The following is a 15,234-nucleotide window of genomic DNA, read 5'->3' on the forward strand; positions in this document are numbered from 1 at the left end:
AATACAATAAGAACGGCCGGGATTCGAACCTAGGATCATCCATGTCCGAGTCCCTTACACTAAACATTCATCAAATATATAATGACGTAAACGCGCTATTTTTAAAGTTATAGGTTCGCATTCAAGTGACACTCTTATGCGCATTTCCATTGCTGCTTTTTAACTTGTTCTTTTCAAAAGTCTAACATGTTTACGACGATTTGTTTCATTATCCACTAAAGCTTTGCAAAAGGTAGTTTATGTCTGAATATTTGGCACTACTTTATCAGACGGTTCTATCAAATATAATTCAATTAATACAGAAGCTACAAACTTTTACTGGCTTAAAAAGTGATCCTGAACAAGAGGAAGTTCATGTAGCTAAAGGAAAAAGGAATTGAATGGCTGCGTAGAGTACTCAGAGGCTGAATTATAAAGTCATGGTTCGATAGCTAAGAGGTTCGAAACCAGTCCTGAAAGCTGAAGATTTTTTAAAATTCTCAATTCTTCAGATTTTAAGATCTTTCTGTCACTTCACAGTCATCTGATGCTCTTAAAAGAGTTCTCCACGTTAATTCGACAATTTCTTGATGTGATCCGCGCAGTTCGGAAACTTTCCTGCTTCTGTTTCACAAAATCACAAATTTCTTCATAATATAGTTACTGACCGATCATTAAGCCACGCACACGGTGTTTCTCCACCACAAAGTTTACTTGACGGGGGCTGGGATCGAACCCAGGACCCCAATCACCACAGGTGAACGCTCTACCACTGAGCCACCGCAGCCACTGGTCTTCTGAAATGAGTTACATACTCTCGTCTTTACTATCATACCAAATTTTTAGTATTAAGATGAGTGGTCTTGTCTACCCTCCAATTTTGAGAAGGGAGCATCAATGTTCCCATATCCTATGAAAGAGGATAGACCTTTGCACTCAACCATATAACGTGTTAAATGTTCATCAAAGAAGATAAATTAGATCAATAACCGACCACGCGGTAATGATTTGGCAATTCTAGTGTTTGGACATTTTTAACTCATAGAAAGGATAAGTAAGACCACCCAAATTTACAGAGTTAAATATTACAGTCTTAAAAAAACATTCATAACTTTTCATTATTTGACAATTCTCAAATTTGAGGGTTGGTTAAATGCACCTCTCTCAAAATTTGACGGATGCGTCAATGTATGCGTGTCTTATGAAAGTAAATGAACGTCTATTCTCTATTATATAACCATATAAGTAATAAAGCCTCATCAAAGGGGATAAATTAGGTCAGAAAACTCTTAAATGAATATTTTTGGAATTCATCTATTAAACATAAAGCTGTTGGAAAGCGTAGGCGGCATTTGAAAAATTTTGATCCGTTGAACCACAATTGTGATGTCAGAAATCGATCCCTAGGCTTGAAACTCAAGAAACTGGGTCCCGAAATTTTAGACGCGTGTCCTTTCTATTCCCCATTTAAACATGGGGTTGTTGGACGCGGATGGTAACATTGGAAAGATTCTAGTCGTTTGATGACAGCGTAATGTCCAAAATCAGTTCCTTGCCTGAGAGAGCAAGAAATAAGGTTCCGAATTGGCTCAATCTCAATAACTGGTTGAGCAAAATAGAACAACATTTATAGCTGTATGGATGGCTTTATCTCGCATAATAAAACACTGAGATTGAACCACAGCAAAGGTTAACATCACAACCCAAATGCTTGGAACCTAATCTGATTTCTGACATCACCGCAATGCTCAAGGGGCCAAAACCTCTCCAATGATTAAAGCAAGTCAATGATGATAGAAGAATTGGTTGAATGAAATGTGGGAGGAAGCGGGAGTACCCTGAGAAAACCCACCGATACGACCTTGTCTACCACAAACTTACTAGGCCGGGAATCGAAACAATAAGGACCCCATGCTCCAGAGAGAAAGCTCTACCACTGAGCTACCGCGCCCAAAGATTAAAGCGTCAATGATAATAGAGAAATTGGTGGAATAAAAAGTGGGAAGAAGCAGGAGCACCCTGAGAAAACCCACGGATACGATCTTGTCCACTACAAATGTACTTGAACCACCAGAGAAAGCGCTCTACCACTTAGCCACCGTGCCCAATGATTAGAGTAAATCAGTGATAATAGAGGGTTTGGTGGAATGAAATATGAGAGGAAGCGGGAGTACCCTGAGAAAACCCACAGATACGATCCTGTCCACCACACAACTTACTTGGCCCCCAGAGGAAGCGCACTACCACTCAGACACTGCGCCCAATGGTTGAAGGAAGTCAATAATAATAGAATAATTGGTGGAATGAAGTGTGGGAGGAAGCCGCAGTAACCTGACAAAACCCACGGATACGATCTTTTCCACCACAATCGTACTTGGCCCACCAGGGGAAGCGCTCTACCACTGAGCCACCGCGCCCAATGATTAAACCAATTCAATGATAATAGAGGAGTTTCTGAAATCAAAAGTGGGAACAAGCAAGAGTACCCTGAGAAAACCCCCGGATACGATCTTGTTCACCACAAACATACTTGGCCCACCAAAGGAAGCGCTCTACCACTGGACCACCGCGACCAACGATTGAAGCAAGTCAATAATAATAAAAGAATTGGTGGAGTGAAATGTGCGAGGAAGCGGGAGTACCCTGTTAAAACCCACTGATACGATCTTGTCCACCACAAACGTACTTGGCCCACCAGACGAAGCGCTCTACCACTGAGCCAACGCGCCCAATGATTAAGGGAGGTCAATAATAATAGGGGAATTCGTGGAATGAAAGGTGAGAAGTATCGGGAGTACCCTGACAAACCCACGGATACGATCTTGTCCATCACAAATATTCTTGGCCCACCAGAAGAAGGGCTTTACCACTGACCCACTGCGTCCAATGATGGAAACAAGTCAACGATAATAGAAGAATTGGTGGAATAAAGTGTGGGAGGTAGAGGGAGTACCCTGACAAAACCCAGGGATACGATCTTGTCCATCACAATCTTACTTGGCCCACCAGAGGAAGCGCTCTACCACTGAGCCACCGCGCCCAATTATTAAACCAATTCAATGATAATAGAGGAGTTGCTGGAATGAAAAGTGGGAAGAAGCAGGAGTGCCCACCAGAGGAAGCGCTCTACCACTGAGACACCGCGCCCAATGATCGAAGCAAGTCAATAATAATAGAAGAATTGGTGGAGTGAAATGTGCGAGGAAGCGGGAGTACCCTGTCAAAACCCACGGATACGATCTTGTCCAACACAAACTTACTTGGCTCACCACACGAAGCGCTCTACACTGAGCCACCGCTCCCAATGATTATGGTAGGTCAATAATAATAGAGGAATTCGTGGAACGAAAATTGGGAAGAATCGGGAGTACCCTGACAAAACCAACGGATACGGTCCTGTGCATTACAAACTTATTTGGCACACCAGACGAAACGCTCTACCACTGAGCCACCGCGTCCAATGATTACGGTAAGTCAATGATAATAGAAAAAGTGGTGGAATGAAATGTGGCAGGAAGGGAAAGTACCCTGACAAAACCCACGGATAAAATCTTGTAAACCACAAACTTACTTGGCCCACCAGAGGAAACGCTCTACCACTGAGACTCCACGCCCAATGATTAAACCAAGTCAATGATAATAGAGTAATTGGTGGAATGAAATGTGGGAGGAAGCGGTAGTACCCTGAAAAAAACATGGATACGATCTTGTCCACTACAAACTTAATTGGCCCGCGAGAGGAAGCGCTCTACCACTGAAACACCGCACTCAATGATTATTGTAAGTCAATGATAATAGAGGAATTGGTGGAATGAAATGTTTTAAGAAGCGGGTGTACCCTGAGAAAACCCGCAGATACGATCTTGTCCATCACAAACTTACTTGGCCCACCAGATGAAGTGCTTTACCACCGACCCACTGCGCCCAATAATTGAAGCAAGTCAATAATAATAGGAGAATTGGTGGAATGAAATATGGAAGGAAGCGGGAGTACCCTGACGAAACCCACGGACACGATATTGTCCTCCAGAAATTTACCAGGCAGGGGATCGAAACAGTAAGTGCCCCACGCACCAGAAAAAGCGTTCTACCACTCAGCCAACGTGCCCAATGATTGAATCAAGTCAATGATTAAAAAGAAATTGGTGGAGTGAAAAGTGGGAATAAGCGGGAGTACCCTGAGAATAACCACGGATACGATCTTGTCCATCACAAACTTACTTGGCCTACAAGAAGAAGCGCTCTACCACTGAGCCACTGCGCCCAATGATTGAAGCAAGTCGATGATAATAGAAGAATTGGTGGAATGAAATGTGAGAGGAAGCGCGAGAACCCTGACAAAATCCACGGATACGATATTGTACACCACAAACTTACTTGGCCCACCAGAGGAAGCGCTCTACCACTGAGGCACTGCGCCCAATGAATGACGCAAGTCAATAATAATAGAAGAATTGGTGGAATGAAATTTGGAAGGAAGCGGAAGTACCCTGACAAAACCCATGGGTACGATAATTTACACCACAAACTTACTTTGCCCACCAGAGGAAGCGCTCTACCACTGAGCCACTGCGCCCACTAATTGAAGCAAGTCAATAATAATAGAAAAATTGGTGGAATGAAATGTGGGAGGAAACGGGAATACCCTGACAAAACCCATGTATACGATCTTGTCCACCACAAACTTACTTGGCCCACCAGAGGAAACGCTCTACCACTGAGCCACCGCGGCCGATGATTAAACCAAGTCAATGATAATAGAGAAATTGGTGGAATGAAAAGTGGGAAAAGCGGGAGTACCCTGTAAAAATGCAAGGACGATCTTGTCCACCTCAAACTTGATTGGCCCACCAGCGGAAGCGCTCTACCACTGAGTCACGGCGCGAAATGAGTAAGGTAGGTCACTGGTAATTGAGGAATTGGTTGAATGAAAAGTGGGAAGAATCGGGAGTACCCTGTCAAGAACCACGGATACGATCTTGTCCATTACAAATTTGCTTGATACACCAGACGAAGCGCTCTACCCCTGAGCCACCGCGCCCAATGATTAAAGTCAATGATAATAGAAGAATTGGCGGAATGAAATGCGGAAGGAAGCGAAAGTACCTGACAAAACCCACGGATACACTCTTGTAAACCATTAACTTACTTGGGCCACCAGAGCAAGCGCTCTACCAGTGAGCAACCGCGCCCAATGATTAAACCAAGTTAATGATAATAGAAGAATTGGTGGAATGAAAATTGTGAAGAATCGGGAGTACCCTGACAAAACCCACGGATACGATCCTGTCCAGCACAAAACTTACTTGGCTGGGGAACGAAACAGTAAGGACCCCATGCACGAGAGGAAGCGCTCTACCACTGAGCCACCGCGTCCAATGATTAAAGCAAGTCAATGATAATAGAGGAATTGGTCTAATGAAAAGTGGGAAGAAGCGCGAGTACCCTGATAAAACCGACTAATACGATCATATCCACCAGAAACTTACTTCGCCAGGAATAAAAACAATAAGAAACCCACGCACTAGAGGAAGCGCTCTGCCACTGAACCACCGCGCGCAATGATTACAGCAAGTCAATGATAATAGAAGAATTGATGGAATGAAAAGTGGCAAGAATCGTGAGTACCCTGAGAGAACTTACGGATACGATCTTGTCCACCGCAAACTTACTTGCCGGGAATCGAAACAATAAGAGCCTCACGCACCAGAGTAAGCGGTCTACCATTGAGCCACCGCGCTCCACAACAAGAACAAGAAAATTGGTTATTACTATGAAACATTTTAAGAAGCAACATCTTTCAATGGTAAAGACCACTGCCCGATGATCGTCTTTTAATAACTGCATGAGCAAAAAAGACTGATACATTCCTCTCCTATTATGTCTTTTTGAAACCATATACGTTATCCGGATATTATCCTTTAGTCGCCATCCGGATGTAATTATTTGTCCGAATGTTCTATTATCCAGATATAAGTTATCTTAATTTTATAAATTATCCGGATATATTATCCGACATCCAGATATTACCCGTATCCGTCATCCGGATATCATTCCGTTATCCGGATCTTTTCCGTCATCCGTTATCCGGATATTATCCGTTAACCGTCATCCGTTTTGTTATCTGTCAACCGGATATTGCAAATCCGGATAAGTTTCTATCCGATATCAGAATAAAAAATTATCCAGAGTGGCCATCCCTAATCAGCATCGTCAGAAGCATACACACACTAAATGTCTTCAAAGTCTGCTACACAAGAGCAGGGGCCGATTCAGTGGGTGATCATGGCGATTGCCCTCCAGAAAGGGAACCTTTCTTATTTTATATATAAATAAAACCCATTGCAAAGTTTGGAACTCTTAAAAGTAGCTCTAAGTAGGAGTATTATCAACCACCGAGCCCTAGAAGTCCATCGTAGATCCGCCTCTGGACAAGAGAATGGGAAACACTTATTATTCACATTCAGTTTGCAAATCTTAACTAATAAACAATATTTTCATTCACTTCCATCTACTACTGCATTCTACTGAACTGTAACGACTTTTTATGTTTAAAAATAATTATTCATTTTTCAATAATTGTAAATGTTTATAAGTTCAGTAATTTACCATGAATAGAGTCAATTAGAAGTGTTTTTGTAACGAAGAAATAACAATATGAACTGCGAAATATCTTCCCACAAACTGTCGAGTGTTGAGAGTCGACAAACTTTACTCTTTCGTTTACCGATTACCTCGAAACCGCGGTAGCCAGAATTAGCCCAGGATAGGGGACTTATATTAAGAAAATGAAAATCTCAGGAAAATGCAAAAGTCTTTTAGTCTGAGAGAGAAAAGGAATGAAATCTCTAATTTCTAGTTCCGTTAGTCTTGTAGCTCTTAGTCCGTACTGTTAGAAATATGGCCAATGAATTATGACTATTTTGTAGAACATTCCGCTTTAATATCACAGGAAATTCATCTTCCGGTTTGCTTGGTTGTGAAAAGTTATAGAGTGTATTGGTATACTATATAAAGTATGTGTACTGTCGCTGATTTGTGATAACAATCAGAAACAGAAGTAAAAGGTAAATTACAGTAATAGTTATCTGTTAATTTTTGTATTCAAGGGGAGGCGGAAAACCTACTTTTATCTTAACATTTATTTTTCTTAAAATTTCTATTCGGGTTCACACCCTTCCCCCTCAACATTGAACACGGAAATGGAGAACTTAATTAGAATTTGGTTTTTGATTCCAGTATATTTCAAGCATTACTTCTCGGACCTGGGCCTGTGATATGTCGTTACATCGCTATCGTCGATATCTATATTATCATATATCAACATTGGATATCGCGAATATGTGGACATGAATATATCATTCTAAATTTTCGATATCGATATTCGGGGGGCGGTGAGGTATAAGGGACCCCTAAGACTTGCAATGGATGAAGAAATTAAACTTACTTTTTACAATATTGTTTTCTAATCATAATATCTTTATTACAAGAAATTGCAATGTAAATACATCCACTTGCAAATTTGCAATATTATATGGTATAATTTCTTAGGCACCAGAACTTTTCTGTTCCCTGAAAAAAGAAACAGAAAAATCACGTGCAAAAGCAAGTGCTTCGAACTTTTAACTAGAATTTACCATAAGGAAGTTTTTTATTTCTCTTCTTGGAGATTTCCACCCTTTTGGCATTTCGGACCGCTCATTGACAAAACGTGCACACATGATCGCTATATGCATTCATGCTCTTAGGCAGAGTCAGAGATTTTGAAAAGGAAACGACTTTTTAATAATAATAATTATTATTATTATTATAATTATTATTATTATTATAACAATGGGGTTTACAACTAGGGTCCCATTTCTTTATCTTGCATGGGAAGGCCGCAAGTCTGCTACGCCACTGGTGTCCCCTATTCTGTGTTTGTCTCTTTTTCGTTTCGTTTAGCTATTTGTTTTTGTGCTGTTATGCTTTTATATGAAACCTTTATATTATGTAACTTGTTCTTTTTATGAGTTTCTTTTTTGGGTGGGGAGAGGGGAAAGAGAGAAATGCTTTCTTCTTATATCTGTTTCTTACCATTCATCTTGTTTGAACTGCTTAAGTAAGTCATTGTGTAACTTTTGATATCATCCAACTCCGTCACAATAATAAAATTGTCATTCTTAACAATTTGTTTTATTATCTTATTTGCAGTTTGCCACACCGATATATTTGTGACAAAATTGAGGTTTGGTCCAACGCCTTTCGAATTTGCAACCAACCCAACCGCCGAGCTTTTTGGGGTGCCTGCTATTGCAGGAAAAAGAGAATTTTAGGTGGTAATGCACTTTTGGAGTCGTGTATACATACCCAGGTCCTATACTAAAATATCCATTTTCTTAAATGTGGTAATTTCCAAAAATTAAGGAGTGGTTCTATGAACCCCTTAAAAAATTTAGGAGTAGGATTGCAAAAATTACAGGAATGGTCCTATGTATTCCTAGATCTTTGACCTCGGGACAGGCCTCCTAGATCATTGCCCCCGGACCACCCAAAAAATTTACTGACTCGACTAGATTAACATTTCCCCTGCATCAACTGTATAGCGAAATCCTGTTTCTGTGATCCATAGGCTTACCAACGGTGGTTTCCTGGTTAAATGTTAGGAGTAAACAGGGTTGCATCTGTCCAGACATTTGTGATACCAGCAAAAGTACTGGACTCGACCAAATAGAGTTATAGCAGTAAAGGGAGGATTCTTTTCTGTTGACTGTATAACAATAGAAACGAAGGAGTGTTAGCTCTACAGAAGATGATTAATTTTCTGTCCGGTGTGCTTTAATTAACATAGTATTTAAACAACGCAGGGTTTTTTATTCCTTTGCTAATCGCGTTATCTAACTCTTAAATACTGCGTAATGTATTCTTACAGTAAATTACAAGATGGCGGCATATTCCCCAAATAGGGTTTTATAGGTCTAAAATATCTTTTGTACTATTCAGATAACATCTCCAGCATTTTCAGCTTAGTAACCTATTTATTTTTCGCGTATTCAAATTATATGCCTTTTACTGTGTTATTAACTTAGGTTTCCATTACTGATACAGTTTCAACTTCTGCAAACTGAAAAGTCACATTTAGAAAATAAGCTTAATGTTATAGTTAAAGAGAATTTTAAAGAGAAATTCAGTGCAGAAATAGTCAGCGACACAACTAGGCTAGTTGTCATTCGGGGCAAGAATTCGGCTTAGCGCTTTCAAAAGCAAAATGCTCCCCAACTACATCTGATATTGGCGTCACACAATAATTCTCCTATTCCATTTTTCTTCAAGTGGTAAAGCTTGATTTTAAAATTGCAGTACATAATTTAAATTTTAGTACAAGACAAAACACAAAACTAATTAGTATTTGATTGGCAAATAATCTGAGAGCAGCATGCTTGATATATTCTTATAGTTTTATCATAATAACTGCAAATCAGAATGTTTTTTTGGAATTATATGGGGATGTGAATATGTACTTAGGTATAAAATGAATCAACAGTCTGTTGCTTTAGATTAGAATATTTAATTATGACAAGCTGTTGTCATGAGTATTATACTCGGACAGTTTGTTAATCTCTTAAATTGACGTAAGTTAAATGAAAACACAAAAAGCTGGAACTAAAATTTAACTTTGTATACCCTTGTGGCTGGAAAGTTTTTACATTTTTTCAAAAGATAGCTCTGAAGTTTACTTATGCTCTATGGATATGAGCCTAAGGTTGCTGAGTCGCTGTTGTTCTGTTAAGTTTCTGAGATATTTCTTTTAAGATTTTTAGTATGCTAAAACTCCTTTCCTTGCCTTATAGTAAAAATAAATATTTGCCCAGTTTTGCGTCCCCTAAGCCGGCTCCCGAGGCACAAGCCTCGTTTGGCCCCTTAGTTACGTCGCTGGAAGCAGTCCTAGTGCAATTAGAGGGAATTCTACACTAGCTTTTCTTTTTACACTACCAATACTAATCTTATGCATTTTACTTACATTTTGAAGCTTTTTTCCCTCCAGCAACACTGTCTGACGAGGTAAGGGCATCAGAGTTCCGGGTTGAAGCTTCACTCGAGTCAGATTCAACTTCACTCTGTTCTTCCAACACCTTTATGCTTGGTATTAATTGTTGCAAATCAGATAATGTAGCTTGAATTCTCGAGCTGCAAGCTGTTATTGATTCAACTATAGTAGCGTTTTTCTTTAGATCGCAACTTCCATATTTTCTTACTGGAAGATAACACTGAGATTTATGGACCTTAATCTTTTCTAGTTTTGAACTTGATATCTTGCTTAATTGAGAATGTGAGCCAGCTGGTTCGGAAATCCTGCTCTTAGATTTCCCTCTTAGATCCTTATCACTTAAATTTCCAGATTCATTCTTATTATCCAATAACATACTTTTCTTTTTAGGTACATCATTTTTGACAACATCTGATGGTGCCACCTTCTTTGGTTCTTTGTCATTGCATGTACTATTTCTTTCCTTAGAGCTCATGAAGGCTTCCTTATGTTCAGATTGAGTTGCAGGAAGAGATGCCATAACTAATTCCCTAAACTTCTAAATCACATAAATTTTAGAATTAAATTTCAATAATCCAAATGTTTATGTCGTACACCACATAGTATGCTTAGTAAGTAGGTGAATCCTTGCTATATTTCCAATACGGGAAACGTTGTATGTAAATCTGAAAAAAAAAAAAGATACAAGGAAAAATGAAATGCAAAGAAAAACGTACATAAATTGTTCATAACGAATAATAATAATAATAAAATAATAATAATAATAATAATAATAATAATAATAATAATAATAATAATAGATTCAATTAATTAACAAAAGATTCTCAAAAATAATATTTATAAAATGAAAAAGTACCACATACGATTGTCTAAATATCTTTCAAAAATAACCACTAAAGCCAAGGGCGCCGATTTCTCTGTAAATTTGGGGGAGGGGCATTCAGATGCAGAAGGTATATATATATATGAGGATTTTAAGACAAATTGCATTCAAATTGTGCTAAATATTGTATATTCATAAATACAATAGGGGGCCCACATGAGCTTTGGGGGAACCCGGCTCCCCCGGCCCCCCAGGATCGGCGCCCTCTACTAAAGCATATACTTGAAGACAGAAAACTCCCTCGTGGCTATACGGTTAGTGTATGCGAATTTGGTGTGGGACACTCAGGTTCGATTTCCAGTGGGAGCCCACGTTCGGATTCCACGTTAAACTGCGGATTCACTTCTCAAATAACCTTCGTGCTGAAAAGAATGATACATTCAAAATCAATCAGTTGACCAACTTTAGACAGAATATCTAGTACCCTGATACAAATAGTAAAGTCAAGGAAGACCATATTATGACTCGATTTGGAAATAATTTCAACATAAATGATTTTAGTACAAAATTATATAGAATAATATAGAGAAACATATCAAAAATATGCCACCAAATGTTTGCAGAAGAGTAGCGTTCTAAGTTTGTAGCAAAACTTTTCTCACACACGGGAAACTTTTGAATGAAGCTTGTTGAAGGGAAGCTTATCATATACAGGGTGTTCATTTATTATGTAGCCAAAATCCACTGATGAAATCCTCACACCTAAACAATTTTAAAAAAGTCCATGAGAACATAGGGCGAAAACCGTGTTGTTTCAGTTACGCGATGTCATGAACGAGGAAAGTGTAACTATGAGGCTGCCTACCTCGAAAACTATATGACATATTAAAGGCCGTTAAAGAAATATCACAGGAACTAGTACACTCTCTATCTAAATATCTATGTTTCAGAGCTAGGCCGTACCGGTGCAACAAATTTTATAGAGGAAGCTGGGGTATCGGAACTCTGATTTAAGTGCGGATACAAGAAAAAAATATGTTTTGATAGAAAATATCTAATTATTGGTTTATGTCGTGTAAGTGAGTATTATCATTTGTCAGCTGTACATTATCACCAGTTTTAATATCCACAATTATGCAACCACATATAAAACAGTTTCACATCAAAGAAAAGTGGTTGATAATACTTGCAAACCAAGTTCTCACTTGAAATATCACTTGCTTATGGCGATCTAAGCAATAAAACCTTCATACAAACAAAATATACTACAGAAATGGTTGCAGAGATACAGAAATCCGAAATGTTGTTAAAACGAACATCAAGGTCAATTATTCGAACAATTACTTACCGAATAGCATGGGCTTAGCATGGTGCTTCCACTGGCATCTCACTTTCTCTATCTAACAATATATTCTTAGCTCAGGAGGATGCTATGGTCGTGTTCATGAAGTATGGACGTGCGTGCACGTCAAAATGAGCATGAAAAATTATTAAGAACAAAAACGAAATAAGGTGTATTTAAGATGACATTTTTTCTACTTATGTGCGTTTCCGTCAGTAGCACATTAACTTTGGGGGACATACTGAGGAGACGGGGGTATGGAATACCTCCAGGTAAGAGGGGACTCTTTACCCGAAAAATTAACTAAAAATTGTCTTCGTATATTGCATTTTAAAACATTTTTGACTTAAAAAGTAAGCAAAAAGTTAAAATTTTTGATTTTTATTTTTATCTTTGATAGTCTAGTTTTATTTTATTTTATTTATTTATTTTCGGAAAATGTGGCACTAATAAGCACACACTTTAGAGTTTGTTTATTCACCAGCAAAACTCAACCTTGTTTTACAATTTTAGTTAAAGTTAAATGATACCAAGAGCATGTGAAAAACAAAACAATGCTAAAAGGTAGTATGAAGTGAATACTCAGAAACAATAAAGTTTTGAAAACAGGTTTTTAGACCTACAAGCCTACAACTAATGTAAATGAGGCTCAATAGTGTTTTTTTTTTAACTTGTTTTCAAGCTAAACTAAACTCGCTTTGCTGCTCGCTAACTAAACAAAAACAGTTTGTTACTTTATAGTTTATTCTACCTTTACCTTCATCGGGCCAAATGCTGACTGCCTTTTTCCACATTTAAAAACAACCTTTTGTGCTAGTTTTTTCATATCTACTTTGCCTAATATTGTTTTGTGAACGTAGCAAACTGCTCCATTGTTAAGCCTCTTTTAGGTCATACTTGAAATATTGGAGGAGGGACGAAAACGTTTTACAAATATTAGGAGGGACATGTCCCCGGTAGAATTGACGCCCGTGCCTATGTGAGTATGTAAATACGATCTAGGCTAGTGTAAATGGAAAGAAATGAAATGTTTAACGTCGCACGATTCTACTTTTAAGATTCAGGAGTTCAGTGAATGTTGAAACTAAATGATTACGAAATATTTCCGAAATAGTTAAATAAGAGGAAAGAAAGTAAATGAAATTGGTGAAGACGATCTGTTGATATTTTTATGAGGGTAAGGTTAGGTTGAACGCAAATTAACACATTTAGAGAAAAATCTCATTGTCTCTTTTCCTGACTTTTAATTTCTGTAAGTAGATACTTTTGCTAACAAGTTAAGCCTATTCGATTGTACACTATTTCTTTCAAGACCAAGTAAAAATGACTTGAGGATTCATAAACCTCACTGAACCCTAAATAACAAGGAAAAAGTACATTAAGTAATTTGTGTATAATCATCATAAACGTAGTAAGAAATCTTGTTTGTTTGAATTATTTGGTACGCACACCTGCACTTGTTTCACCTGGGTAGACACGCCTGCCTCCAAGCACTTGTGGTACCACACCCCATAAGCAATTGTCCGCCGCACATCGTCGGGCCGATCGCTACTATGGCGGTATATAAGCGGATTTCGAGCAGGAACGAGGCGGGACATCGAGTCGGTTGAGTAACTGCAACCACTGGCGGACCGATGGCGGTTTTGTCAGGGTACCCGCGAACGAGGGTACCCGCCTTCGGACCATACATTGATCGTGGCGGTTGTCCCTGCTTACGGTCGTGTAGCGGGAACGGATTGGCTTTGCATTACCCACAATTCTTCACTCTTCGCGTGGTGAACGTCATTTGTTCTTGTTCTCATATGAACAGAAGAGAACTTGGTAACGTCTGCTGGCCTAGGATATAAGAGCAACAGGTGGCAGCACTGTACTCATTTTACTATTGTCAGACAGTTCGTTGGTTTACAAAACTATTTTCGTGACCGGCTACAGCAGAACATGTTACGTTAATTGTTACTTGGCAAAATGTCAAATATACTGCCTAAAGCTTTGCTCATTGCAAACAATCAACTCCAAAATTACAATTGTCACTGACAATTACGAGATAGTAGTTCAGATATGTTTGGAAGGTATTGCCTTCTACGATCTTTCCTCGAACCTAATTCCTCTTGTAGCAGTTACTGTACTATGCTGTGATCAAGTGTAGCAAACGTACTTGTGAGACCAGTACAGATACCCTACTTAGGAGTCTGACAGAAGGTTTTCATCTTCTGGAGGGTATTAACTTACGATTTTGAAGGTCATTGTTTTCATACTCTGACCGACTCTTTGTCGCCTTGCGACACAGGTTGCTCTTTTGGATTTCGAACATTGCATACGACTAAGGCCATGCATAACGGACTTCCTCGGACAGTATCACAACGTTCATCTACTTCTGCCAAATCTTCTAAAAATGTCTCGTCACCTCCATCTCGTTCTCGCTCACCAAAACGATCTCGAACATCTAATACCATAGAGACAGTTCCTTCTAAACCTGCACGTTCTCGCTCACGCTCGCCAGTACGAATTCCATCTGAAACTAATCTCCACGATACATCTATGGATTACACTTCAACAGAGACTTCTGCTATTCCGTCTGCTTCTATCAATCCTCAACAGCCAACTCTTTACAACTTTCTACTGACAAATTTCGACACGAAATTCAAGACTCCAAAACACATCTTTCAGCAACTTATAAAATATGTTCCGCGGGTCGAAATCAGTGAAATTATCTTCAGAAATAATGGAATTATTTTGAAATCCTTTAACCCGGATTTCCATCGCCATGTGCGGAACAAGGCAACTTTTGAGATCTTTGGCAAAAACGCCAATATAACAGAACTCCAACCCAGACAAAACAAACAACCTCCGCCTCCTCGAAAGCCACTTATGTTATCTGTAGTCATCAAGGGAGTTGACCCTGAATATACAGACACTGAAATCGAGGAAGAGCTGAAAGCGGAACAAGTTCAAGTACATAAGTGCATTCGAATCCGGAATGACCGTGGACCCACCTATCTAGTACGTGTATTGACTCCTGAACAATCTGTAATTGATCACCTACTTCTTACAGGAGCATACATT

At 39.0% G+C, this 15,234-nt stretch overlaps 1 protein-coding gene across 2 annotated transcripts in view; it reads right to left on the reverse strand.

The window, feature by feature from the left end:
• The window catches only part of LOC145673764 (uncharacterized), a 330,178-nt gene that overhangs the window by 245,420 nt on the left and 69,524 nt on the right, over positions 1-15,234 (reverse strand). For both annotated transcript variants that reach the window (XM_081743515.1, XM_081743514.1), the window contains exon 2: positions 9,980-10,671. In XM_081743515.1, coding sequence (XP_081599641.1) covers positions 9,980-10,526 — 547 coding nt within the window. In that variant the 5' untranslated portion in view covers positions 10,527-10,671. The remainder of the gene's footprint in view (positions 1-9,979; positions 10,672-15,234) is intronic.

The sequence above is a fragment of the Thermobia domestica genome, chromosome 17 (assembly GCF_964235325.1).
Source record: "Thermobia domestica chromosome 17, izTheDome1.hap1.1, whole genome shotgun sequence".
NCBI lineage: Eukaryota > Metazoa > Arthropoda > Insecta > Zygentoma > Lepismatidae > Thermobia > Thermobia domestica.